At 45.3% G+C, this 26868-nt stretch overlaps 1 protein-coding gene across 1 annotated transcript in view; it reads right to left on the bottom strand.

Moving 5' to 3' along the window:
* The window catches only part of PTPN23 (protein tyrosine phosphatase non-receptor type 23), a 1983393-nt gene that overhangs the window by 1157457 nt on the left and 799068 nt on the right, over window positions 1-26868 (bottom strand). Inside the window, exon 8 of the mRNA XM_044066015.1 lies at window positions 864-995. Within this exon, the coding sequence (XP_043921950.1) occupies window positions 864-995 (132 nt within the window). The remainder of the gene's footprint in view (window positions 1-863; window positions 996-26868) is intronic.

Below are 26868 nucleotides of genomic sequence, written 5' to 3'. Positions count from 1 at the left end.
TCAGAAGTAGCAGGTATCAGGGGCTCACTGAGTACCGACGAACTGGCGACTGGCTTAGGAGAAGCGTTGTCGGCAGTTTTGGAACTCAATGGCCTGTCCCCGTCTTTTTCTTTGTGCTTTTTTTGTTATTCCGGTAGTCGGATGGCTAACCGACGTCCTTTCTGGATAATTAAACCGAGAACTGAAATATTTAGAAGCAAAAATGTACCGACGACGGATAGTGCGCCGATTAAATAAAGCACAAAACCGACAGCAAGGTACGTCGTGGTCAGGGCCTAGGCAAGGAATACAGTACAAATGAAAATCCTTATGAGGTATTTGCTTCCCACAACTAATACAATTATTAACTTTTACTGACATCGGTAAGGAGCAAGAAAAAGTTACCCCAACGGGGTACTTAGCTTTTAGTTGAAGACTTCGGTTTTGAAACTCGAAAACGAAAATTTCAGGAGTCGGCCAACCGGCACTTGTGAACTGCTTCTGCTTTGGGCACCACACGGCAAGAAAGACTGATGTAATGGTGTTGGCTGCATGTTTTATACCCCTGACGACCTGACGTCATGGAAGAAGGGACGGCAACCGACACAGGACCCAAGACTTTGTTAATCAGGCCAACTGAGGGCAACCTGCCAGCAGATTATCCAAATGTAATGACCGCAACAGTGAAACACAAAGAACATCTTGATGTTACCACTTGCTCTTGGGCACAGTGCTGGAAATGTACAACTCCTGGAACACTGGTGTTGATATTGCTCCTGGCTTCCAAAAAAATGTGCAAGATGGTGCCTGTAGGAGTCATTTTTAGTAAGAGAAAGTTAAATAAGAATTTTTATCTTAATCACATACAGTATAAGACAACATACATGAGCTATAGCTGCAAAGTAGTAGATTTTCATCTGAACAAGCTTTTTCCAGTCCTTCTGAATCTTTCCTAGCAGTGATGCAGTTTCGGAATTCTCCAAGGCACGACAAGCTTCCTTGTAATAGTCGACAACCTGTGAAGGTTATTTAAACAAAGTCATTTTTCTAAATATTTGCTTTTTTTTTCCTTTACAAGAACTTTAACATCCTTTCTTATGCACACATTTCTAATATGGCCCATCAAACAAACACTGGCTGCAGACTTGTAATAAAATACACTGTGTGGAAATAATTTAATCATTTTCCAGTCATCTTCCTAAAAATATATAACACAAAATTATAATCAAGTCAGTGATCATAACTAATCTGTTGAAGTGTTCAAAAAATGGATTCAAGAATTTTCACCTTGAAAGACTGAGGTACAAATTTCTTGTTTTGAAAACATATTAACAAACAGTTATGATTGGCAGCCCAATCACAATTCTTCGTAGCACGTGGATCTTTAGCTGCCCTGATGTACTACACGCTAAATAAAATAAAATAAAAAAATGGAGGAGCACAATGTGTTTTACACCTTTAAAAGTTGCAAAACACTGTGTGCGTCCACATAGAGACAAGATGCTAAACACATCTCTGGTGGCCTAACAAATTTAAAAGCAGTTAAACACAAGTCTGTTTTTGTTTTATGTAGCAAAATGAAGTGCTTTACAACTTTTAAAACTGTTACCATTTCCCAGCACTGCTTGATGTGGATGCTCTGTATGCCCTACAACAGAAGGTCTCTGCAGACTGCATAACAAAATTTATTCTGTACTTCTTTTACATTTGAGAGGTGCAAATTAGAAGTTATGTACCTACCATAACGTTCCATGTTAGTTGTCTTCTCTCGCCTTCTTTCTTGCTGGATGGGTTCCGATCGGCACTTGCTTAGCTTGAGAACTCCTTTTACCAGCTCGAGGCAACCCTATATCCCATGATGCAAGGCGGGACTACCTCAGATCTCGTTTGGTAGCTAACATACCCTGCTAAGGACTAACCTAGTAGAACTAGGAACACAAAAATTCCTAACAAAGGACTCTTCTATTGAAGACTCAGGAGGGAACAACCTGAGAAGAGGAAACTCTTCAAGATCTGTCCAGGCCAGGGGGAAGGAGGGAGGGCTTAAGAAAGAAGGCGAGAAGACAACTAACATGGAACGTTATGGTAGGTACATAACTTCTAAATGTTAAGTTGTCAATCTCGCCTTCATTCTTGCTGGATGGGACCGCGTCCCTAGCACCTGTATCCCGGGTGGCTCATTGGAACAGACTCTTGAGAACTGTGGAACCAAAACTGGCCCCGTCTCTGGAGGCCAAATCTAACTTGTAATGAGAAACAAAGGTATGAGGAGTGGCCCAAGTAGCTGCTGCACAAATGGTATCAATGGGTAGTCTATCCTGAAAGGCTGCAGAAGTGGATAGACTCCTGGTTGAGTGTGCTTTCGGTTTAGAAGGTAGTTGCTTGCCTCTGAGTGAATACACATAAGAAATGGTGGAAGACAACCATCTGGATAAGGTCACTTTAGAAACTGGGAGACCTTTCCTGTTTTCTGCATAGGAGACAAATAATTGGTCCGATTTCCTGAATTGTTTCGTTCTATGCAAATAGTACCCGAGCTGACGATGGACATCCAAAAAATGAAGCTTTTGTTCAGCTCTGTCAGAATAATTTGGGAAAAAGACTGGTAGATCGATGGATTGATTAATATTAGTTTGAGAAACAACTTTGGGGAGAAAGGACGGGTTCGTTCTTAAGGATACCCTGTCCTTGTGAAAAACCAAGTAAGGGGAACGGATGCAGAGAGCTTGAATTTCGGAAACCCTTCTTGCTGAAGTGACAGCCAGTAAGAATATAGTTTTCCAGGTCAATAACTTCAAGGAACATCAGGCAGACGGTTCGAAGGGTGGTAAAATCAAGGATGCTAACATTAAATTCAGATCCCATTGTGGAGGAGGATGTTTTATTGGCGGCTTCAGACACAAAACTCCTCTCAGAAAGGCTTTGCATAGCCTATGTGACATAATGTTATGATCTTGTAATCCAACATGATATTTGGAAATAGCCGCCAGTTGAACTTTGACTGTTGATGAAGAGGATCCTGACTGAAAAACTTCAGCCAGGAAATCTAAAACAGAATGCACAGGAGCAGTAAAGGGATCAATGTGCCTGGAGTTTGTCCAAATGGAAAAACGTCGCCACTTGCTAGCATACACGGTTCTGGTGGACGACTTCAAAGAAGCTACTAAAATATCTCTGACAGGATCAGAGATCATAGGAAGCCTGGCTAGGGTAGGAAGTGGCGCAACCAAGCAGTGAGGTTGAGAGAATGAATGGCCTGGTGCTGTTGACCCGACTGGTGGATCAAAAGATCCGGAACTGGGTCCAGATGCCAAGGCCGCACCAGGAGGTAATGATGCAGAGTCGGGAACCAAATTTGTTGAGGCCAGTAAGGGGCAATGAGAATCAACTTGGCCCTCAAAACGGTGGCTTTCTGAATGACTTGTGGAATCAAGGGAAAGGGAGGAAAAGCGTAAAGAAGTCCCCGGGGCCAATCCTGGGTTAGAGAGTCTCTCAGGGGTTGGCCTGGAAGGGGAAAGAGGGTGAAAAGTCGGGCACTTGTTGTTTTGGGGAGTAGCAAAAAGATCGCAACAAGGTGTGCCCCACTTCAGAAAAATCTGGTCCACAATAGATTGATTGAGAGACCACTCGTGAGGCATGAGAATGGCTCTGCTCAGCCTGTCCGCCAAGAGGTTGGACCTGCCGGGGATGTGCGTTGCTATCAGAAACCGATGAGAGGAGATTGCCCATTGCCAAAGTCTGAGAGCTTCTCGACACAACGGATAGGACCTGGTCCCGCCCTGCTTGTTGATGTACCAGACCACGGACATGTTGTCCGTTTGTACTGCAATAGTCCCCGCGGGAAGAAAGTCATTGAGGGCTTGCAACGTTAAAAGCACCGCTCTCATCTCCAGGACATTTATGTGCAGATGGTATTCTATGGGTTGCCACGTCCCGTGGACCATCCTGCCCTGATAATGCCCCCCCCCACCCGATCAGAGAGGCATCCGTAGTGACTGTGGCAACCGGAGGAGGGGGAACAAATGGTCAGCCCTGGTGAAGGAGAGGGGAAGATATCCACCAGTTCAGATGAGCTCTGCACGATTGTGTGACTAAGATTTCGTGTTTCATCGGAAGACTGTGGAACGACCACTGAGTGAATAACATCCACTGCAGCAGACGCATGTGGAAGCGAGCCAGTGGTAGAAGAACAATGGCCGCAGCCATAAGACCTAGAACTTTCAGAATCAATCTGGCTTTGCTGCTCTGCAATAATATCCGAACAAATTTCTGGATGTCCAGAATTCCCTGATATGTTAGTCTGGCTGACAACTTGACGGTGTTTAATTCTGCGCCTATAAAGGTGATAGATTGGCAAGGCCGCAGAGAAGATTTTTCGAAATTCACTGAAATTCCCAAACTTTTGCAAAGCTGCAGAGTGTAGTCTCTGGTCTGAAGAAGCTGATGCCTGGTGGTGGCGGAGAGGAGCCAGTCGTCCAAATAAGGAAACACCTGGAATCCTTGACGTCTCAGGTGAGCTGCGACCACTGCCATGCATTTGGTAAACACTCTGGGGGCTGAAGTGAGGCCAAAGGGCAGGGCTCTGAATTGATAATGACTGGTCCCTAGCCGAAAGCGGAGAAACCTCCTGGAGCGCCTGTGGATCTTTATATGATAGTACGCATCCTGAAGGTCTATCGAGCACATCCAGTTGTCCTTGCCCAGAAAGGGCAAAATGGACTGAAGCGTGACCATCCGGAATCTTGCCTTCTTGACAAATCTGTTTAGATTGCTTAGGTCTAGTATAGGTCTCCAATCTCCTGTCCTTTTGGGGACCAAAAAGAATCTGGAGTAGACGCCGGATCCTACTTGGTCTGCTGGAACAGTCTGGATGGCTCTTTTTTGTAGGAGCTTTATAACCTCCTGTTCTGCCAAATCCCTTTGACCGGGTGAGATGTCTGGAAGGGATTGGTGAGGTACAGGATACCTTTCAAAGGGGATTTTGTAACCCTCGGATATTAATCGACTGTACCCACATATCTTGTGAAAGGGAACGCCAGGCTACTGGGTACAGCGAAATCCTTCCCCCGACTGCCTCCAAGGGTGGACAGTCGGGCAACACCTCAGGGATGCTGAAAGGGCTTCTCAGGAAGAGACTCCCTGTTGCCCTGGTTCTGAGGACCCCCTCTGCCCCTAGGGCGGCGTTTATTATTGTTACCCCCTCTGCCTCTGGGGGTAAACTGCCCACGTGTGTCCGGCGCTGCTCCTTGGGCTTTGCGGAACCACATCTTTCCTCCCTTCTGACCCTTGGGGTAGGGTCTAGAAGGGGTGGAAAAATGGACTCCAATGGCAGAAAGAGTTTTGCCATCCTGCTCACACCTGGTCAAGGTTTCCTTCACCTGAGGTCCGAACAAAGCCGAACCGTCAAAGGGGGTATTGGTGAAGGACGCCTTAAAGGGGTCCGCAAAATTACAAAGCCGCATCCAGGCTTGACGTCTAAGAGCCACTCCTGTGCCTGCGGCCCTTTTCGCCCCATCGGCTGCATAGGATATGAGCCGCATGGAGGAGTTAGTTAAGGAATTCAGGATTGCTAGCTGTGAGGCAATCTTTTCTTGAGCCCCAGCAGCAGAAGGATCCTGGACCACTTCATCTAGTTCCTTGAGAATATCTCTTTGAAGCCTGGTGAAGTGACAAAGGTAGTTCAGCTTAACGATAGCAAAGGTCGCTGAAGAAAACATCCGCTTTCCATACCTGTCCATGGTCCTAGAATCTTTGTTAGGAGGATGGACAGGTACTGAAGGATCCACAAGTTCCTTCTTGGTGGCCGCCGCCACCATAGCATCCACAGAGACGCCTTGGAAAGAAACTGCTTATCTGCAGGGGCCGTGATAAATTTGGATGGTCTCCTGGGAACCGGTTCCACAGAATCTGGAGCTGCCCACGCCTTCCGAGCCACTACCTGCATAAGTGGGTCGAAAGGCGGAGACACCCAGGAGGTGGAGGGTCGGGATCCAAAAGCCTCCAGGTATACCGACTCATCCTCGGAGGGGTCAATGGAGGGCCAATTCCCCCTCTGTTTGAGGAGCTCAAGGATGTCTGAAAAGGAGACATCCTCAGAGGGGGACCGTGGGGAACCCTCCGACTCATCTAAGTCGGTATCAGATGTTGTAGACTCAGGGGAGTCTGTGTGTTTCCTCTTACACGTCCTCTTCCGAGGAGGTTCCCCTGCAGGATCAGGAGAAACCTCGGAAGAGGAAGATATTCCCAATGGGGACACCTGGGGCGATGGATCCCTGGGCCTGGGAGCAAGAGACTGGCAAGAGGCGTCTACAGGCACCGAAGAGGGAGGAGCTAATGGGATGGACCGTTGACCTGGCTCAGGTGCCAGGACACTCCTCATCACCTCAAAGGCTCCCCTCCCCGGGAGGCCGGAATATTCCCGTTCCGAGGAAATAGGAACTCCCGGCTCCACTGAGAGGGAAGGCTCCGAGGCCGATGTCGGTGCCGAGCTTACCAAAGCCGAAAGCCCCGAGAGGGAGAGCGGGGTCGACAAGGGTCCGATGCCACTAGCCCCCTCGGAGCAGACAAGGGAAACTCGACGACCGGAATCCTCCAAGGAAGGTCTCATGGAAGAGATCGGAGCCGAAGACGACGGAGCCGAAGAGGGATGTATCGGTTCCAGCGCCGACACGGTCACTGTCCCGAGAAGCTCCGGCTCCGAACTCTGGAGGGGAGTCAGAGGAGGAAGTTCAAGGGGTAAAGCAATAGCCGAAGTCTGCTGAGACGGGCTATGGAGCATTTGGGCTAGTGCCTGTGACTTCAACAGCCTGCTTACCACCCTCTCTAAATCGTGGTCAGACAGCCTGGAAGATCTCGAAGATCGGCTCCGATGACTCCGCTCCGACAAAAGAGGAGACCCCGGAGCAGAGTGGATACTCTCCAACGAAGGGGACCGAGATCTCTTCCTGGACGAAGACATCGGAGCCGATGTCCCTGAGTTCCAGATGGAGCCAAGGCTTCGCCCGATACTAGATAATATGTCGGCTCCAGCCGGAGCCGACAAGGCAACAGTAGATTGGGTGTCGGAACCAATCGGAACCGACACTACTACTTTAGAAGAAGAAAGATCGGCTCCGGCCGGAGCCGATCTCGACTCAGAAGGAGTCGGAGCCACCAGAGAAGGCTTAGAAGCTGTAGCCTGAACCTTCGGTGGCTTAGAAGGTTTGCTAGACCCAGTTTTAGTGGGTGAACCTTCTGGCTTTAGTAAGCCACGGAGGATCAATTTATTCCTCCTTTCCTGCAGGACTCTCTGGCTAAAAGAATGACACAAAGCACAGGAGTCCTGCAGGTGCAAAGGCCCCAGTAAACACAAGAAGTGTGACCGTCTGTCAGAGACATTTTCTGACAGCACGAGTCACACTTCTTGAAGCCTGAGACCTTGCCTTCCTTAGACATAGTCCAAGAAGAAATAATACTCACACACACCCCAAACAATCACACAATTAATCCCAACAAACACAGACACACAGGTAGGGATTAAGAAGGGGCCTAGGCCTAACTGAAAAATCTTTAAACTTTTATAAAAACTAGAAGATTTTAACTAAATGGGGAAATAGGGTGGGCTGTAGAAACACTACACTCTATAAAAAGGAACAAGGGAGAGATAAAACCCTGACTAAGCTTTTGAAAATTCCAACTTACCTCAGCTGGCAAAAAGGAGACCTCTTTCGCAAAGCGGCAAACGAGATCTGAGGTAGTCCCGCCTTGCATCATGGGATATAGGGTTGCCTCGAGCTGGTAAAAGGAGTTCTCAAGCTAAGCAAGTGCCGAGTCGGAGCCGAGGATCGGCTCCGAACCCATCCAGCAAGAATGAAGGCGAGATTGACAACTTAACATCTAAAGTTATCTTTTTTCCCAATTCTGGAGCATACTTAGCACTCAACATGTACTACAAATACATTCTTACTGCATCAGCTTATCTAGAAAATAACCATCCACAATGTGTTCTTTATTTGGTATGTCTTTTCTGCCAATTGTAACTCAACTTTTTTTTAATATTCCACATTTTGGGGCATCTTTGCATCCATTCCAAAGCATGTCATGACACAATATGTTGGCTAAGTATGAGCATCTAAGGAGCAGACCAATTCATCCCTGGACTATTAGTGAACACCTTGAAAAAACATTAACCTCACCTTTGTTCAAACACAAGCCTTAAAAGCTCCCGGCTGAGGTGCTAGTTCTTTTTTATTTGGAAATAAAAGTTGTTTTAAATGAAGCTCCTTTGACATCATCTTCTTCTTTCGACTTTCCCCAGTTAGGGGTCACTACAGCGGATCACCTGTCCGTTCATGATTGGCAGTGGAGTTTTACAGTGTCGACTTGGTAGTCCGGCGCCCAACCTTCCACAGAAGGCACACACGCATGCACTCATGCCTAGGGCCAATTTAGAGTGTCCAATCCACCTACAGCATGTCTTTGGGATGTGGGAGGAAACCGGAGCACCTGGAGGAAACCAACGTGACCACAGGGAGGACATGCAGACTCCGCACAGAAGGCACCCCAGCCAAGAATCGAACCTGAGAACCTCTTGCTGTGAGGCAGAAACACTAACCGGTGCACCACCGTGGCTGCCCCAAAGCTCCTTTGACATCTATAATTTTTTATCTATTAGTGAATACCCCCTCCTTGTAAATCAAAGAAGCAATAACATCTGACACTTACATAATCAAAAACTGATATATAACTATCACATGTATAAGGAACTTCAGCAGCTGAAACTCAAAGAAAGGAAACCTTTGGGATGAAATAACTTACTAATGATCGTTTCAATATACACTCGCTTGGGTCTAGTAAAGTCCTGTTCAGGGAATCTGCCAGAATATTGCTGTACCACGGCATGCATGATGCAACGACAGTGATACCACAAGTCCTTGGCCAGCATCCAGATCTGTCTGGTAAGGCTGCTCAAGGAATACGACAAGCCCCCCCCCCCCCGGTTTAAGTACCACATGACTGGTATCGTTTGTTCATATTTGCAGGGTTCCTGGAATCAAGTGTCTGAAAGCTTTCATGGCCAGACAAACTGGCAACATTTCCTTCAAATTGATACACTTCTTTTTTTCTGTTTTGGGGACCAAATGATCTGTGCCCTCATTGGGTCTAGGTGGACTTCCCAAGCCATATCTTAGTCTGTGGTGATGGACTTGTTTGTGTGAGGCACAGTAAAGGTTGTTTTGTATAGTAAAACTCCACCATAGAAGCTCCTTCTTGAGGCAGAGGAAGAAGGGTTTGTAGGGGCTGAGAATGTTGTTCCCAGTCATTTTTGAGAAATCACTGTATCTTCCTTACTTGCAGCTTTGCTAAAGGGACCATTAGGATACATAAAGCCATGTACCCTGGGATCCTTAAGAACTCTCAGGTCTAGATAAGTTGTTTTGTTAGCAGGTGGCTCAAGTACTTTGTGAGGAAGACTATCTTGTCCTGACGGAGGAACACTTTGTTGGGTGGAGTCCATCAATGCTCCCATAAACAGTATCCTTGTTTAGGGAGTCATATGAGACTTCTGCACGTTTAATGTGATATATATCTTTTAGAAGCAGTCTATGGATGTCTGGAGGGCATCTGGGGTCTCTGAAGTAGACCTTCCTTTGACGAGACAGTTGCCTATGTAGTGAAAGATGTGCACCCCCAACATTCTGCAATGTGCTATTATGGGAGCCAAGCATTTTATGAACACTCTTGGGGCAGTAGACAGACCAAATGGTAGGGCACAAAACTGCAAGTGTGAGCCTAAGACTACAAAATGTCTTTTCTCTGGCTGGGAGCTATAGATACATGAAGACAGGCATTCTTTAGGTTGACTATAACCATGGAGGCATCCTGAAAAATCATGGGCAAAAGCTTTTGCAGAGCAAGCATCTTGAATTTTGGAACGTGAAGGAATTTGTAACCTTGACAGCTCCATGACAGGTCTCCAGGTTCCTTCTTTTCTTGGGACCAGGAAGAGTCTTGAATAAAAACCTTTCCCCTCTTGGCCTGGTGGAGCCAGCTGTATGGAACCTTGCTTCAGCAAATTGTTGATAATTGGTGGCAACAGGTTTTCTTGCTCCTTTGGAGGTCTTGGCATGCACAAACAGGGGGGAATTTCCCCTGAACTGAATGACGTATCCTTTTTTTACAGTACACAGACTCCAATGACCCCTTGTAATGTCCTTCCACTGGGAAAGTCCGGAAGGGAGGGGGGTGTGAGGAAGAAGGGGTGGCAGATAGTCACATTTGTTCTTTGCATTGGGTGTGCTCTTTGGCAGCAAGCAATCTCGGAGGCTGTTCTGGTTGCAGTCTTCTTCACTGCCTTGTTCTTTTTCCACTGGGAGGCCTTCCCTTGACTTGTCTAGGTATCAAGGGCCAAGAGGGAGTAGTTCCTACTGTATCTTGGGGTAAGGGACAAGTAGAATTCTTTAACAGTTTTAATGTTTGCCTTTTTTGCCTAGTTTCTCAAAGACTTGTTCAGCTGGAGATCTGAAAGGACTCTTTGTCCAATGCGGCATCCAAAAACTCTGCTTTAACCTGGTCTGACAATGGCAGAGTTCTCGGCCATCCATGTCTGCATATAACTGATCGTGTGGCAGCTGCCTTGTAAGAAGCATCCAAGGTGTCATAATCACATTTCAAATGCCTGGCTACCTGTAAAGCTTCTCTAGCAATGCCTTGCATCTCCTTGTATAAGGTTCTGTCTGACATGGAATCAAGTTTTGTTAACATTTTGTCTTGAAGTGATTCCAAATATTTTAGCATATGAAATTGACAATTTAATGCTCTCATGGCTAGGGTAGCAGAAGTGTAAGTTTTCTTGCTAAACCTGTCCAGTAGTCTGCTCCGCCTGTCATCATTTAATGATTGTCAGGATGGCCCTTTGGGAACCCCTTTGGTAGGTTTAGTGGAGACTATAGAGGGATCAGCTTTAGGATTTTGTAGAGATGCTTATTCGAGTCAAGTACCCTGTAAAACCTACCTGATTTCCTAGGAGCAAGTAGTAATGAATCCAGATAAAAGGGTGATGTCCTCAAACACATTGAGGACTATGTGTACTTGGAGAATAGCCAGAAGTCTAGGGGTGGGTAAAAGTACAGTTTTGTACCTACCATAAATGTAGATGTTCGAGTGTTCACCCTGCTGCAGTCATCACACTTGGGTTATCCTGTCGTCAGGCAGTCCCGCAGTCGGCCGGATTTCCAAAGTCTTGGTCCGAAGTCGGTTGCTGTCACCTCATCCCTGATGTCAGTGTGCCAGGGGTACATATATTGCAACCGACGCCATTTTCTTCAGTTTTTCTTGCCCCAGATGTCAGGTGCCCCCAAAAAGGTGATCCAAATCAGTACCAAAAAGTGAGAATACTGTACAGACACAAAACCCCTTAAGCTATAAGCAAATACATCAGTAAGGCATAGCAGAGGTTTAGCCATAAATCAGAGGGGTTGGAGGGAGGGTAACCTGGACTGCAGAAGGGTGAACACTCGAACATCTACATTTATGGTAGGTACAAAACTGTACTATGTTCATCGTGTTATCCTGCTGCAGTCATCACACTTGGGTTGAGTCCCAAAGCTAAGGTAGGGTGGAGGCATTATAGAAGGTTAGAGGAGGCAATGAGCCCCTGCAGAACTGCAGTGGCGAAGCCTGCCCTGGACTTAGAATAAAGAGGTAAGTGATAGTGTTTGGTGAAGGTGTGTACAGAACTCCAAGTTGCAGCTTCTAAAATTTCCTTGGTAGGAACCCCCCTGAGAAAGACTGTAGAAGTAGCTGTTGCCCTGGTAGAGTGGGACCTAATGGTAGGAGGAACTGGTTTCCCATGATGGGTATAGCAGAATCGTATGCAATGGCCTATCCATTTAGAAATGGTTTGCTTGGAAATGGCCTTCCCTTGAGAAGCTGTAGCATAGGAAACAAAGAGCTGGTCAGTTTTTCTGAAAGCCTTAGTTTTATCCAAGTAATATCGAAGCTGCCTGTGAATGTCCAAGGAATGTAGGAGTCTCTCACCTTTGTTCTGTGGATTGGGGAAGAAAGTGGGTAGATGGATGGTTTGATTTAAAGCTACGCTGGAAACCACCTTAGGCATGAAGGAAGGATTAGTTCGTAGAGAAACTCTGTCTTGATGAAAAATGAGGAAAGGTTCCACTGCCATAAGTGCCTGTAATTCTGAAATTCTCCTAGCAGAAGTTATTGCCAGGAGCAAGGCAGTCTTCCAAGATAGGAACTGAAGGTCTGCAGAAAAAGCTGGTTCAAAGGGCGGCAATGTTAGTTTTTCCAGAACAAAGTTGAGGTCCCATGTAGGCGTAGGAGCTCTTCTAGGTGGTCTAATGTTTTTTGCCCCTCTGAGGAACTGCCTTAGGAGTGGGTTTGAAAATAAAGGTGGATTCGTGTCGTAGTGAGCTGAAACAGCTGAAGCATGGATTTTAATAGAGGAGAAGGAAAGTCCTTTATGCAACATCTCAGCTAAATACTGCAGAATGTGAGGCATATGAGGCTGAGTTGTATCTAGGCCTTTAGCTTGGTTCCAAGCAGAAAACCTTTTCCATTTATCCGAGTAAGCCTTCCTGGTGCTTGGCCTCCTGGCATCTAGAATAACATCCAGTACTGCTTGTGAAAGAAGGGCTGGTTGGCTACTTAATTGATTTGCCATGCCGCCAGGTTTAAGGTTTTGATCTGGCTGTGTAGAATCTGCTTGTCTTGCTGTGTGAGCAAATGAGGTATTTGAGGCAATATCCATGGTGGGTTGTGAGCGATATTCTTCAATAGTGGGTACCAGTGCTGGCGAGGTCAGTCTGGGGCTATGAGAATCATTTGAGGTTTCTCCTTTTTGACCTTCAGAAGAACCTTTGTGAGAAGAGGTAATGGAGGAAAGGCATAAGTTGTCAGGTTTTTCCAACTGAAGGAGAGAGCATCCACTTTCCATGCTTGTTGGTGGAATGTCCTTGTACAAAATTTTGTCAGCTGGTAGTTTTGAGGACTGGCAAACAGGTCTATATTTGGTAGGTCCCACCTTTGAGTTATCATTGCAAATATTTGTGGGTCTAGCTTCCACTCGTGGGGATCTTTGATGTTTCTGCTTAGGTCGTCTGCCAATGTGTTTTTCTGTCCTGGCAGGAAGTGAGCTTGTAACTGGACTTGGTAGGTCAGAGCTGTGTTCCATAAGATCATTGCTTGCCTGCAAAGAGGGTAGGAATGTGTGCCCCCTTGTTTGTTTATGTACCACACTACTGTGGTGTTGTCCGTCTTTATTGCCAGTTGTCCAGGCTGTAGTAGATCCTTGAAGGCTGTCCGAGCTTTCTGTACAGCTAGCATCTCTTTTTGGATTATGTGCAGTTTTCTTTGTTCTGCAGTCCATAGGCCTTGAATGCATTTCCCTGCCATGTGAGCCCCCCAGGCGTAGTCTGAAGCATCTGTTGTGATAGTTTGCCTGGGTGGGGGCAAGGTGAAAGGCTGACCCTTGTTGAGGTGACATGCCTGTGCCCACCAGAGAAATTCCTGTTGAAGGCAGGGAATGAGAGATATCACTGTGTCCAAGCTGTGGCTGTGCTGAGACCATACGCTTTTTAGGTACCATTGTAATTTCCTCATATGCAGTTTTGCAAATGGTATTATCAGAATGCAAGATGCCATGAAACCCAAAGCCTGCAGAATTTTTCTTGCAGTTAATTGGGTCTTTGTTGCCATTGTCTTGAAATATTGAGTCAGTTGTAATTGCTTGTCTGGTGTAAGATAAGCCTTCTGGGCCGTTGTGTCCAAGCTGGCACCCAGGAATGTCATTTTTTGTGAGGGTACTAGTTTTGACTTCTTTTTGTTTACTGTGTACCCCAGGCAATTTAGTAGATGCTTCACAAAAGCCACATGTTGTATGAGAATGTCTTTTCTTTCTGCTTGGATGAGGCAGTCGTCCAGGTATGGATATATTTGAATTCCTCTTTGTCTGCAGTATGCAATTACTGGTGCCAGGCATTTTGTGAATACTCTGGGCGCAGTAGATAAGCCAAAGGGCAGTGCAGAGAATTGAGAATTGGTTGAACCTGCAATGAAACGGAGGTATCTTCTGCAACTTTGTCTGATAGGGACATGCAGGTATGCCTCCTTGAGGTCCAACGTTACCAGCCATGCTTCCTTGCCCAACATGGGAAGTAGCTGCTATAGTGTTAGCATCTTGAATTTGGGAACTTGTAAGTAAGTGTTTAGAATTGAAAGATCCAGAATTGGTCTCCAAGCATTTTCCTTCCTGGGTACTAGGAATAGTCTTGAGTAAAATCCTTGGCCTTGCTCTTGAGTTGGTACCCGCTGAATGGCTCTCATGGCCATGAGAGCTGTAATTTGTTTTTGAGCCTCTGCCCTTTGATTTTGTGGCAGGTTTGGCATTCCTCTTTTTATTGGCAAGGTGTGGAAGTGGAATCTGTATCCTCATAAAATTATGTCCAGGACCCATTTGTCCTTTGTGACCATGTGCCAGTTATCTTCAAATAATGCTAGTTTTCCCCCCAGGGGGGCTGACAAAAGAGCTTTGTTTGGCCAGTTGAGGTGCAAGTCATTGAGTTTGCCTTCTGGTGGCTTGAGACCTGTCTTCTCCTCCCTTCTGGGTTGGAGTGGTCCATTGGCAAGGTTTATACTGAGCTTGTGGTTGTCCTCTGCCCCTTGGGTGCCTGTATTTACCCCTCTGAGGCCTGTCAGTGGCTGGAAAGGACCAATTTTTGGTTGGCCAGTTTCTGCTGAAGCGAGGGGGTTGTACCTGTAGGAAATATTTGACTGTCTGCATTGATTTTGCCTTATTCTCCATTTTATTTAAAACAATTTCTGCTTTAACACCAAAAAGAACATCCTGCTGCAAGGGAGCATCTAGTAGTTTTGCTTTAACATGTTCAGGCAGACTCTGCTCCTTTAACCAGGCATGCCTACGTATAACTGATCCAGTAACCACTGCTCTGCAGGAGGCCTCCAAGGAATCAAACCCACTTTGTAAGGTATGTTTGCCCACCTGCTCAGTGGCGTGCAACAAATCTTGTACTTCTTTCAATTCAGATTGTTGAGGAAGAGTTGTTATCTTTTGTTTTAACTGAGAGATCAGAAATTGCTGATAATTAAGCATATGAAATTAACAGTTTAGAGCTCTCATAGCTAAAGTGGCTGAGGTGTAAACCTTTTTCCCCCATCTGTCTAGTGCTCTTGAATCCCTTTCAGAAGGTACTGGATTTTTAGCCATGGAAGCCTTAGCCCCCTTGGGACCCTGGGAGATGGTCTCTAGGTCAGCTACTGGGCTTTTGTAAAGGAATTTATGGGAATCAGGTACTCTGTAATATTTGTCAGGCTTGGCCGGGGCAGGAGGCAGAGTCTCAGGGTTGAAACTGGATTCTAAATAAACATCATCCACAATGTCCAGAACAGGAGGGATGGCTAGAGGTCTGTGTTGGGGGAGTAAAAGAAACTCTCTGAGCCTTTTCTTGGAATCAGAGTAATCCTGACCTTCCCAGTGAAAATGCTCTCTCATAGTGTGTAAAGTTTCCCCAAAAGAGTAATCTTCTGGAGGGGAAGCTGAGGGAATAGAGTCCTCAGCATCAGAATCTTCATAAGGAGAGAAGGAATAGTCTTGGTCTTCAGAGGAATCCGAAGAAATAGACAGTTGTTCAGAGGAAGCAGATTCTTCCTCTTGTCTACGCCTTTTGTCAGGAGGAGGCTGGGAACCCCTGATAAGAGTAATCAGATCTTCAGCCATCTTAAGCATCTGTTTCTTAGGCATAGGGCCTTGAACAGGAGACTGAAGTGAAGCTTTTTTCGATTTGGAAGGAGTCTTCGATTTTGAAAATGTTTTGACTGTAAGAGTCGTCGGTCTGAAAACGCCTTCAGAAAGCGAAGGTGTTTCAGAAGTACCGGCATCCTTGGAAGGTAAGTCGTCGGTAGGGCCTGAAGTAAAAGGCTGCGTCGGCCTAGTACATTCCGTCAAAATATCCGTAGCGGTCTCAGGTTCCTCAACTGCGGTAGTCAGAGGCTGCATCGGAGCCTCACAGATAACCGGAGAACCGGAGACCGGATCAACCGAGGCCTCGGAATCAGGCTTAGGCCTGGGCTGTCGATCCTTATCCCTGCGTTTTTTGTGCACGCCGGTAGTCGGTAGCTCTGACGGCATGTTATAATTAAATTTTCTGCCAAAAAAGTGTCGTGCGAAATCAAATAGTCTTTTAATAGTGTGTTTATTAAATCTAGCACAAAAACGACAAGAAGTGACGTCGTGATCAGGGCCTAGGCAGGGTATACAATAAGAATGAAAATCCTTATGAGGTATTTGCTTCCTACAAGAAATACAATTGTTAACTTTTTCTGACATCGGTCTGAGGCAAGAAAAGTTTCCCCAATGGGGTACTTAGCTTTATAGAAGACTTCGGTCTGAAACTCGAATTTGAAAATCTCAGGAGTCGGCCGACCGGCACTTGCGAACTGCTTCTGCTTCGGGCACCGCGCGGCAAGAAAGACTGGAGAAAATGGCGTCGGTTGCAATATATGTACCCCTGGCGCACTGATGTCAGGGATAAGGCGACAGCAACCGACGTCGGACCAAGACTTTGGAAATCCGGCAGATTGCGGGACCGCATGACAACAGGATAACCCAAGTGTGATGACTGCAGCAGGGTAACACGATGAACATCTCACTATTTCCCTATAGTGTGTTAAAAGTTGGGAGAATTGCTTACTTTGCCAGTTAAAGTCTTCTTTCATTCAATGTGGTGTATCCTCACAGGAAAGATCTTCGGGGGGGAGGCAGAATAAAGAGTGCTGTCAGAGTCTGAATCACGGTAGGGTTGGGACTGTAAGTGACCTGAGTAGGCAATTTCCTCCTCAACTTCAGAGTATGTGGAATCTTCCTCCTCTTGGAAAGCTATATCAGTAGTACTTTTGGTCGGAGCCGGGCAGACTTTGAAATTCTGTGAAGGTTATTGGTTTTAATAAAGGCAATGAATTATTGTGCTAGCTTAACTGGGTCCTGGACTTCAGCCTGTGTCCTGGAGGATGGCGGCAGAGGTGGGGCTACTGTGGGGGTTCGATTTGGTTTTTAACTGTAATTTAAAAGGCATGGCTAAACAAAGTGGTCAACTGGGCATGACTTTGGAAGGAACACTGGAAATCAGCAGAGTGGAGAGGACCCCTTACGGAACAACATTTTGGATGTCAGAAGCTGATGCTTTTGTACCAGCGTCAGACTTGACTGACAAGTGAGCAGTGGTGGTAGTTGTGGGAAGGCCAGGCACTGTACCTCTCAAGGGGTCATGCTAGAGGGTTTCGGCCTATCAGCCACTGGTCCTGGAGGCTACAAAGGTGCTTCACCAAGGTCCTTGACTGACTTGGAGGAAGACACATTCACTGTTTCTGAGGACTCTGGATTCCTGCGTTTTTATCTTTTAACTTTTCTGCGTTCACAGTAACAGTCATCAGAGCAGTAACAGAACCTGCAGAAGACAAGAGATGCTAAACTACCAAAGAAGTCGACAAAAAGAATTCCATATATGCAGTAAGTACCTCAGCCTTAAGTTTGAGGGTTTTAGCACAGAATTTAGCACAGTTACAGATGTCATGCTGAGGTTCCAAACAAAATGAGTGAAATTCTTTATGTGGAGTTTTGCTTCCCACACGACAAACTGTTATTAACTTTTTTAAAACATTAATTAGAAAGGAAATTTCCCTAACAAGGTACGTATCTGCTTGGAAGCAGAGGAACTCAGGAAACATGAGGGGACTGATGGATTGTGAGTGTATAAAGCACACGTGAAGCGCTTTGGGCTGCCCTGCTTGAAAAAAAATGAAGATGGCACCAGATGCCTTTCTTATATCGTGCTGTCCAGACATCAGTTATGAAAGGTCTGTTGGCTTGGGATGATGCTAAGACTCTGGAAACTGGGCTGGTCATGGGCTTCTGCAAGGCAGGAAGTCCAAAGGACTTGTACTGCAACACTGATTACAAAAAACATTCAGTGCTGCCAAGGACAAAATTTTGATCCTAGTAGCATCATTGGCACTCCTCTCTTGCTTTCTGGTTCATTCTGGGAAGTAAGAGGATCACAGGGTTAAGCAATCTGAAACAGACTTGAACTGATGGAGAAGGCATCCACTACCCAAGCCTCTGTGTGGTGCTCTAGAGCATTTCTCAGCTGTTCATTGCTCAGAGAAGCAAATCGGTCCCTTTGTGGAACATTCCATCTATAAATCAACTAAATAAACACCTCAGTCCAGCATCTGCTTTTGGGGATTTGCTTCTGATCTGCTGAGATGATCTTCCTGGGAGATCTGAGGTGAAATTTAAGTGGTCCCTTATATGCATATCTGACTAAGTTTCCAAAGCCATCACAGCCACCCTATACAGGGGGATAAGCATTCATTCTAAACTGTGATTCAGTAAAAACTACAAGAAAAAACCCAGGCAAGCTAGAGTTTTCACTGTATGATAACTTAAAACTCCTGTAGTAGAGATCCATGGGATATATGCAAATGGCCCCTTAAGGGCATCACGTGTTTCAGCTACATGGCTTCAGAATGTACAGGACATTTTTACTTTTTAAGTCTTTATTGAAGAAAATAAAGCCAAACTTCACTATCAATGGACACACATGTTTCGGTCTTTTTTACTGACCTCATCAGCACAGCATGAATGAATAGTTTAGCTATACTTCAGAAACACAGGATGTTTAAACTCGGGTGATGTCCATAAAGAATAAGGTGCCTGCAAAATATCCCAAATAACATCCAAAATCAAGGGAAAAATGACACAGACAAACCAGTCAGTAAAAACTGCAAGAAAAACCCAGCCAAGCTAGAGTTTTCACTGAGTGATGCTTTAAACATCCTGCAATGGAGGCCCATGGGGCATGTGCAAATGACCCCTTAAAGACAAAAACGAATTCATTTACATGGCTTCTGAATGTTCGTGACTTTTTTTTTTACTGTTTTAAGTCTTTATAATTACAGTCAGGCCAATAAAGCCAAACACCACCAGCTTTGGACATGAAGGGGTCATGCACTTTATTTTATTTTTTTTATTTAAATGCCTGAGATGCTGTCATAGAGGATCTAGCATCCACACTCTTCAGTTAGCCTTCATTTGAAGACCAATACATATAGCAATACAAATACTTTCACTGGTTTGGGCAGTCCACATCTATTTTGCTATAATAACTATACTCCAGCACTCCATTTTCAGTCTTCAACAGTCTTCGAATAGTACTAGTGGAGATAACTACACCGGTGAGGCCAAAAGGCATACCAATGACTTGAAATCACCTTTTTATTTATTCAGAGAAAATGATCTACCTTTTGTCAAAGTGGACTAAACTTTATTTCTCCATGGCCACCTCTGGTTCACTTTTATTACTATTTTGGCAGTGCAAGGGAAGAATTATCTCCTCTCCAAACTTACTGCAATCTCCTGCACACCTTTTTAAGAGCTTCCTCTTAAATCTTTTACCCGATTTACTTTTCATCATTCTTTCAGAGATTTTTCCCTTTCTGTCCATTTCACAGATTCCTCTTTTTTGGCCTATATATCTATTCCACCTATTTCTGTTACTAAAGATAGTTCTCAAAATTTTTCTAATGTCCTTGCCTTTTTTGTTTTATTAAATCTGACACAAAGTTCACAATTATCAGTACTGTAAAAAGCCTCTTAAAAAGACGTGTGAAAACCTTTTGCAGTTTAGCTGCTTACATCACTCATTATTTGTTCTCTTCTGCAGGACTTCCTCAATCGCTCTGCTTCCTATGCCCTATCGGTCCACTTACTCCGTCTGCAAAGCAACAGTCAGGCCCACTCAGGGTTAGAGTCCTATAAACCAATCCTTCCTTGACTGGGACAAGAGACTAGTCAGGCCATAGTCTCAGAGGCAAATGTCAGGTGTTACACAGCAAATTAGTCTCGATGGTCATGTGAACATCATAACTTACTCCTATTAACTGCTTTTGAACACCACAATTTTTGTTTCACAGGAGGTACATGCATGCCACCACACACAAGCAAAACCCCTGGCAAAATGGCACGGACTACGAGACTACATTCCCATAAGTATCACCATTGTAGCAAGCCAAATCAACCCCCCCCCCCCCCCCCGGATAAGCATGTTGGCATCAGACACTCACTCCCATCCTATCACTGCCAGCCATCCAGACCCACATTGCTAATCCAGCACGGGCCATTTGAATCATAGTCAGGGCTTTACCGTTCTACACCATAGGGTCAGGAAGCACCCTCTTGCTTACCGACTTTGCTGGGGCTGCCAGCACTGTAATACAACATGTATTACATAAAACAAGAAACTCTTAAATTTTTTTTCTAAACAGGATATATAAATAAACAAAAATAAACAGGAAAGCTCTACATATTTTTCCTAGACAATATATGTTCCTTTGCCTCCTGACCATCAAGTTTCCTCCAATCTGATTTCAGCTCATTGTTCCCCATTATTGTGTATCCCCAGTATGGGGGTGAAAACTTTCCACAATGGTTTCCCACCCAGGCAGCCACAGGGGTGGTTAGAGCCTTCACAAGCATCTGGGCAGCAAAAGAGTACAGCGCAGGTACTAACTTCTCTTTGCAAAGGAAGTGCAACCTGCAGAAATGGGAGACCTACAATACCTTACCTCATGTGACTGCATGCTCCATTACACCAGCAATGAAGGCTACAGTATACATACCTTGGTGCTGTCTTTGTACTTCCATCCCTCTTCGGAGGGAATGTGGCACTGCAATGCCACAGTCTGCCCCCCATGCAGCCAGCAGAGGCAATCCCATTATCCCTACAACAGCTCCAGGCACACAAGCTACTGACTCTTGTTTACAGGTGGTGTTATTCAGGACTTCATCCATTTATGGTAACAGAACCAGCCAGTTCTAAGAATCTTGTGACCCTCAAACTCTGTTTCTGATTCCTAGCAGTCCACTGTCCATCTTCATGATTCTTGAGAGAATACTGGTTTTCAGTGGAAATAAAGTTATGTAAGAAACTCACCAATACAACAGATGGTCAACTAAATTACTACTGCAGTATCATTCCTGATGTATGAGAATCAGAAGGTGCAAAAATTTCACACATTTGAGATCCAGAACAGTAAATGTCCTACTTCTCACTATTGCAGTATTCTTTATGCGTGGGACATCCTGCAGAGTCCGGCCAGCATTTCAAACCCATTACACCTTCCAGGTGTCGCATGTCAGACATATGTTCTATGAACAAGGAGTAAGGTACATATGTGATGTGTGAACACTTAATCCTCAATACTGAAGTGCCCCAGAAGAGCTAGAGCAACCCCAGGGAAGGCAATAACATGTACATCCAGGAAGGGGAGGAGGAGGAAAAGATGGAAGAAAGACCCCCCCCCCGCCCACCCAGAAGAAAGGCAACAGAAAGTAACAGGGGCAGGACAGAAGGAGAGAATACTGCAACAGTGAGAAATAGGACATCTACTGTTATGGTAAGCTCTCACACAACTGTACTAAGTCCTTATCACTGTTGCAGTATTATTTACTCTAGGGAAGAGTAGAAAATCTACTGGACAGTATGGCAGGGGGAAGTTAAAGAAGAGCCCTCTACAAACCCATGAAGGATGGCCCTGGCAAAACACCCCCTGTCCCTCTAAATGACATCCAACTTGTAATGTTTGGTAAAAATCTGAACAGAAGACCAAGAAGCAGCTTCCATAGGTTCATAGGTAGGTACTAGGCTATCTGCCAGAAGGCATTTATATAAGCCTAGCCAGAAAGTGTTGGCTTTTGCCGCCCAATTAGATTAGTTCTCTCTGCCTCTGTCCAGCTGAGCCACTGAAGTGATCCCCGGGGTAAACTTTCCGTTTCCCATCCACTCGTCAAGGTTTCTCTTGAAGAGTGTTAGCGAGGAGCTCTGCCTAATGTAGATTGGAATCTTGTTCCAAAGCATGGGAAGTCTCTGTGACAGGAATCTATCCCTCCAGCACATCCTATTTATTGTTGTGGTGAGGTTTAGATCCCTAGAGCATGTGGCTCGAGGGGATAAGCTTTTCTTTAGGTGGAGCATGTCCATCAGTTCTGGGTTACACATGGCCTTATATGTCAGGCAGAGATCACCTCTGAGTAGGTGGTATGCAACTGAGTACAGCTGGAGATTCTTCAGTCGAGCTGCATAGGGCATCTGTTTGAGGCCAGTGATCCTCTTGGTGAGGTACTTCTGTGGTCTTTCCAGTTGTTGCAGGCGTCTTGTAAGGTAAATCCTAAATGGGGCGTTGTACTCTAGGAGTCTGATGAGTGATGAGTAGAGGGGCACAATGACCTCTTTTGATCTGGATGCGAACTTTTTTGTGATTAGGTGGGCCACACAGAAGGATTTTCTAACCACTTTGGCAATGTGATTATCAAAGTAGAGATTACTATCTACTTGGGCCCCCAGATCCCTTATTACGTTTTCTGTATTTAGGGGACTACCACCTATGTGGTAATTTGTGGGTACTTGGTTTTCTTCCAAAGGGGATGACTATGCACTTTTTGGCATTTAGCTTGAGGTCATGATTTTGACACCAGGTGTCCGTCTCAGTGAGACACTTTTGGAGGATGTCTGTCAGCCGGAGAGTCAATTATAGCCCCTAGTTTGCAGTCGATTGTGAACTTGGTCGACCATAGTCCTCCTGTGCTTGCCTGTACCTCTGAGAAGTATATGCCAAACAGGAGGGGTCCTAGGACTGAGCCCTGGGGAACGCCACTTGTAACCAGTTTAGAGTCAGACCTAGCTCACGCAACTCTTACCATGTGGGTTCTGTCCGTGAGCCAGTTGGCAACCCATCTTGTGATGTAGGGGTTTATGTTCAGGCTGGTGAGCTTGTCTATAATACCAGAATGGGAAATGGTGTCAAAGGCCTTAGCAAGGTATAGGTAGGCTGTGTATACCACCTTTCCCTAGTCTATAGCCTTGGTAACTGTCTCAATGAAGTCCACCAGGTTTAGGAGGCATGATATGCCCTTAAAGCCAAACTGGGTAGGGTCCAGTGTTTGGAGGCTCCCAATGTCTCTGTTAATGAGTTCCATGATGATGCGCTCCATAACCTTGCAGACCAAGCTAGTCAGGCTTATAGGGCGATAGTTTCTGGGGTCTGTTGTGGCTCCACCTTTGTGGAGCGGAATGACTGTTGCTGTACGCCACTCTATGGGTGCATAACCTGTGGAGAGGCTGAGTTTGAACAGTGTGTTTAGGTGAGGGGTTAGTTTGTCTTTGAGCTTGTGTAGGACGCAGCCTGGGACACCGTCCAGTCCCATTGATGCTGTGTTTGTGGCTTTGGAGAGGGCTGTTTTAACCTGAGTGTCTGTGATTTCAGGAGCTCTACATTCTTCTGGTATGGTTATGGGCCCTTTTGGGGGTGAGAGGGGGGGGTGAAGTTTGCGCTGAACCTGTCTGCCAGGATGTTGGCAATATCAGTCGGTTCAGTGCATTTTGTACCATTCTGCACTAACTCCGAGCAGATCTGAGCATTGCCACTTAGATTCTTGACATAGCTAAAGAATGCCTTGTGGTTATCTTTGGAGTCTTTGGCAATTTTTCTTTCGAAACTCGCCTTGGATGATTTTATGAGGGATTGTAGTTTCTTGCTAATACTGATTGGGGATGTCTTCCCTTCTTGGGATTTTACTCTTTTCTGTACTAGTTTCCTCCTTCTATTGTACAGCTTGTTTATGGCAGGAGTCCACCAGACTTGTTTCCTTTTCTTAGAGGAGTGAGCCTTGGTTTTGCTTGGGAAAGCACGATCTATGCATTCTTGTAGGTGCCCGTAGAATGCATTAGTAAAGGATTTTGCAGCTTGGACAGTGTTATCCTTTAGCATGGGGGCTTTGAAGCTTTCCACCTCGGTCTTAAGTAACGTGAAGTTTGCTTTTGAAAAGTTTTTCATGGTGGTTTCCTTGTCCGGGGGTGGGGGTGGAATGTGGCTATCCAAAGTGATTTGTTTATGGTCAAATCTAACCAGTGAGGGGTTGACCTTCGGTGTGGAGCACCGGTCGCCCATGTTGGTGATGACCAGGTCCAATATGTTGTCACCTCTGGTGGGAGTGTTGACCAGTTGATCCAGGGCATTTGAGTTTATAAATTCTAGGAAATGTTGGGCAAGGGAGTTAAGTACTTGAGTAGTTCTCCCAATTAATGTTTGGGTAACTGAAATCACCCAATATTAGGGTGTTTGGTAGGACCTTTATATTTTCCAGTGTTTCCAGAAATGTGGAATGGGGGTCCTGGGACATCGTGGGTGATCTGTAGCAAGCTACAATTTGAATTGCAGTTTTGCCTGTTGTTAGCTGCACGTGGATGATCTCTGAAGCATCGTGCTGTGCCACTAACCTGGAGGTGTGAGTATCCTTGATGAATATGGATACGCCCCCGCCTTTTGTATTTCGGTCCAGGTTCTGTGGCCGAAATGTATGGTATGAGTTGTAGCCTGGTAGTGCTGGGGTGCTCTCTGGAGCCTTAAACCAGGTTTCTGTTACTGCACATATATCGATTTTCACCATACTGAAGAGTGCCTCGAGTGCGTGCATTTTGAGGTTTAGACTTCTGGCAGTGAGTAGCATTACTCTCAGTTTTTTGTTACTTGTGCTATTTATGGTGGTGGGTTTGTCTTTTGAGCCCTTCCTAAAAAAGGCACTATGGGGGTGGCAAGAGCCTTGGTCAGTATTCGAAAGCCTAAGGGTGACAGGTGCAAGCCGTCTCTAGCGAAGCAGAGTGGCTTGTCGAGCATGTCATCCCAGGCGGACAGACACTGGATCCCCTTTAAATGACACCAGAAACTTAGCCAATTGTTGAAATTGATAATTTTTTCTTTATACTGTGATATCATTCTTGGAGAGGGCAGGATGCTACTCAGGGTCAGAGTCATACCTGCCTGGGCTACAAGATCAGAGAGCTCTTCCATGTCTCTTTTCATGTAGTCCAGGGAGGTACGGCTCAGGTCATTCACACCAACATGGACAATGACAGAGTCGTATTTGTACTTGTTCTGGAGTGACCTGAGTGCTTGTGTTATGTGGCGGATCCTGGCACCCGACAGGCAGCCAGCCAGCAGTAACCTTCTCCTTATTCAGCCTAGTGAGTGGGACGTCAGTGTGCCTGACTATAGAGTCACCTATTACTAGTGTGTTGGGTAAGTTATTTTGCCTTAAGGGCTGTGATTGCATGGCACACTGGTTTTGTGAAGTATGTGTTTCATGATTTGTGTTGGGGGGTGGAAGTTGCTTGGATGTCTGCTTTGGAGGTCTCTGTTGCTTTTGCAGATTTTTATTTAGAGCCCCCGAGTATGTTTTTGTGTATTTATGTGTGTTTTTTGCTGGTGCTGGTTTAATGGGTCTATGTGAGACTGGTGGTGTGATGCAAGTATTTCCCTTCTCCTCTTGACTGTCTGATCCAACCTTGGGTTGAGAGAGCTTAGCCTCCAGTTTGGCTGTATAATTGCATCTCTCACATGTATTAGTGTTTGGTGGTAGGAATAGAGGGTTGTCTGTGTACATAAGGCAGTTGTAACATTGCCTCAAAATGCCCAGATTCACATTTTGGACTGGAGAGTACGCCTGAAACTGCTCTTTGGACATGCCTGGATAGGTACAATGAACTGTTTTACTGAATGGCTGGTAAGGTTGAATAGAGAGCCTTGTCATTCTGTACAGTATAGGAGGGTCTAGTGTTAGGGTTTATAAGTGTTTGCTATAAGTTTTGAGCAAGTGCTGGGTTGAGAAATGAATGGCTTGAGTGCTTAAGTTGAAAGTTTGTCTAGTTCCAAGGGAAAAATTGAAGAGGAGATTTTGTGGAGCCGGGAATACTTATACCCTAGCTAACCGGCGCTGCCTGGCATGCAAAACCGGGCAAATGCAGTATTTATAGCAGGGAAATGAAAGAGATAGAAATTAGCCTACAATGGCCAATAAACTACTAATTTCTGGGCTGAAACAACTCCTCCAGGGACAGATAGGCTGCTCAAAGCTCCCCTCTCTCACAGGTGAACAGAGAAACTTAATTCTATCTAAGTAAGGTATGGGCAAACACAGAGATTGGTAACACAGCCCTGAATTCAGCACTTAACCTGAAAACTGGACTATACTAGCTAGAAAGGGGGGAAACAAGTATATATATATATATATATATATATATATATATATATATATATATATATATATTTTTTTTTTTTTTTTCCAGAAAACAAAGCAGATACAATCAAAAAACTCTTTAAATGCACAGAAAAGGATACTTATTGTTATATATCTCAGATCAGAGTTGTAGTCAATGCCACTAGTAATAAAGTAGGAAGAAACACAAATGCAGTAAAAGCAGATGAATAGAAGGTAATTTATATATATATATATATATATATATATATATATATATATATATATATATATATATATATATATATATATAAAACAATAGAAAACGAACAACGGATTTAAACAACTTACCCAATTAACCACAAAAGACTGCCGCGGTGGTACAGTGGTTGCGTTGTTGCCTCACAGCAAGAGGTTCTCCTGTTCACGTCCTCCCCGCGGTAGAGTGGCCTCCGAAAGACATGCGTGAATGGGTGTGCCTTCGCTGAAGGTTGGGCATCGGGCTAGCAACTCAGCACCATAAAAATCTACTGCCAATCATTAGCGGACCGGAGTTCCGCTGTGGCAACCCCTTACTGGGAAAAGCCGAAAAGGCAAACAACCCAATTAACCAGAAAAAAGTTCAAAACTGAGCCCTGCTCCAGCAGTCTTCAAGCAGACAAGTTCTAACTGCACACTCCTGCTGCTAGGGTGCAGGGGAACCTTCTCCAAAAAAAGATGGCCTGGGTCAGTGCTCAAGTTATACAAACAAAGCTAGATTCAGCAGGCCTGAATCTGGTCTATGCTAC

This window comes from Protopterus annectens, chromosome 3.part0 (genome assembly GCF_019279795.1).
Source record: "Protopterus annectens isolate FY-2018-M chromosome 3.part0, PAN1.0, whole genome shotgun sequence".
Taxonomy (NCBI): Eukaryota; Metazoa; Chordata; order Ceratodontiformes; family Protopteridae; genus Protopterus; species Protopterus annectens.
Note: the sequence above shows the minus strand (reverse complement) of the source record. Positions and strands in the feature narration are given on the sequence as shown.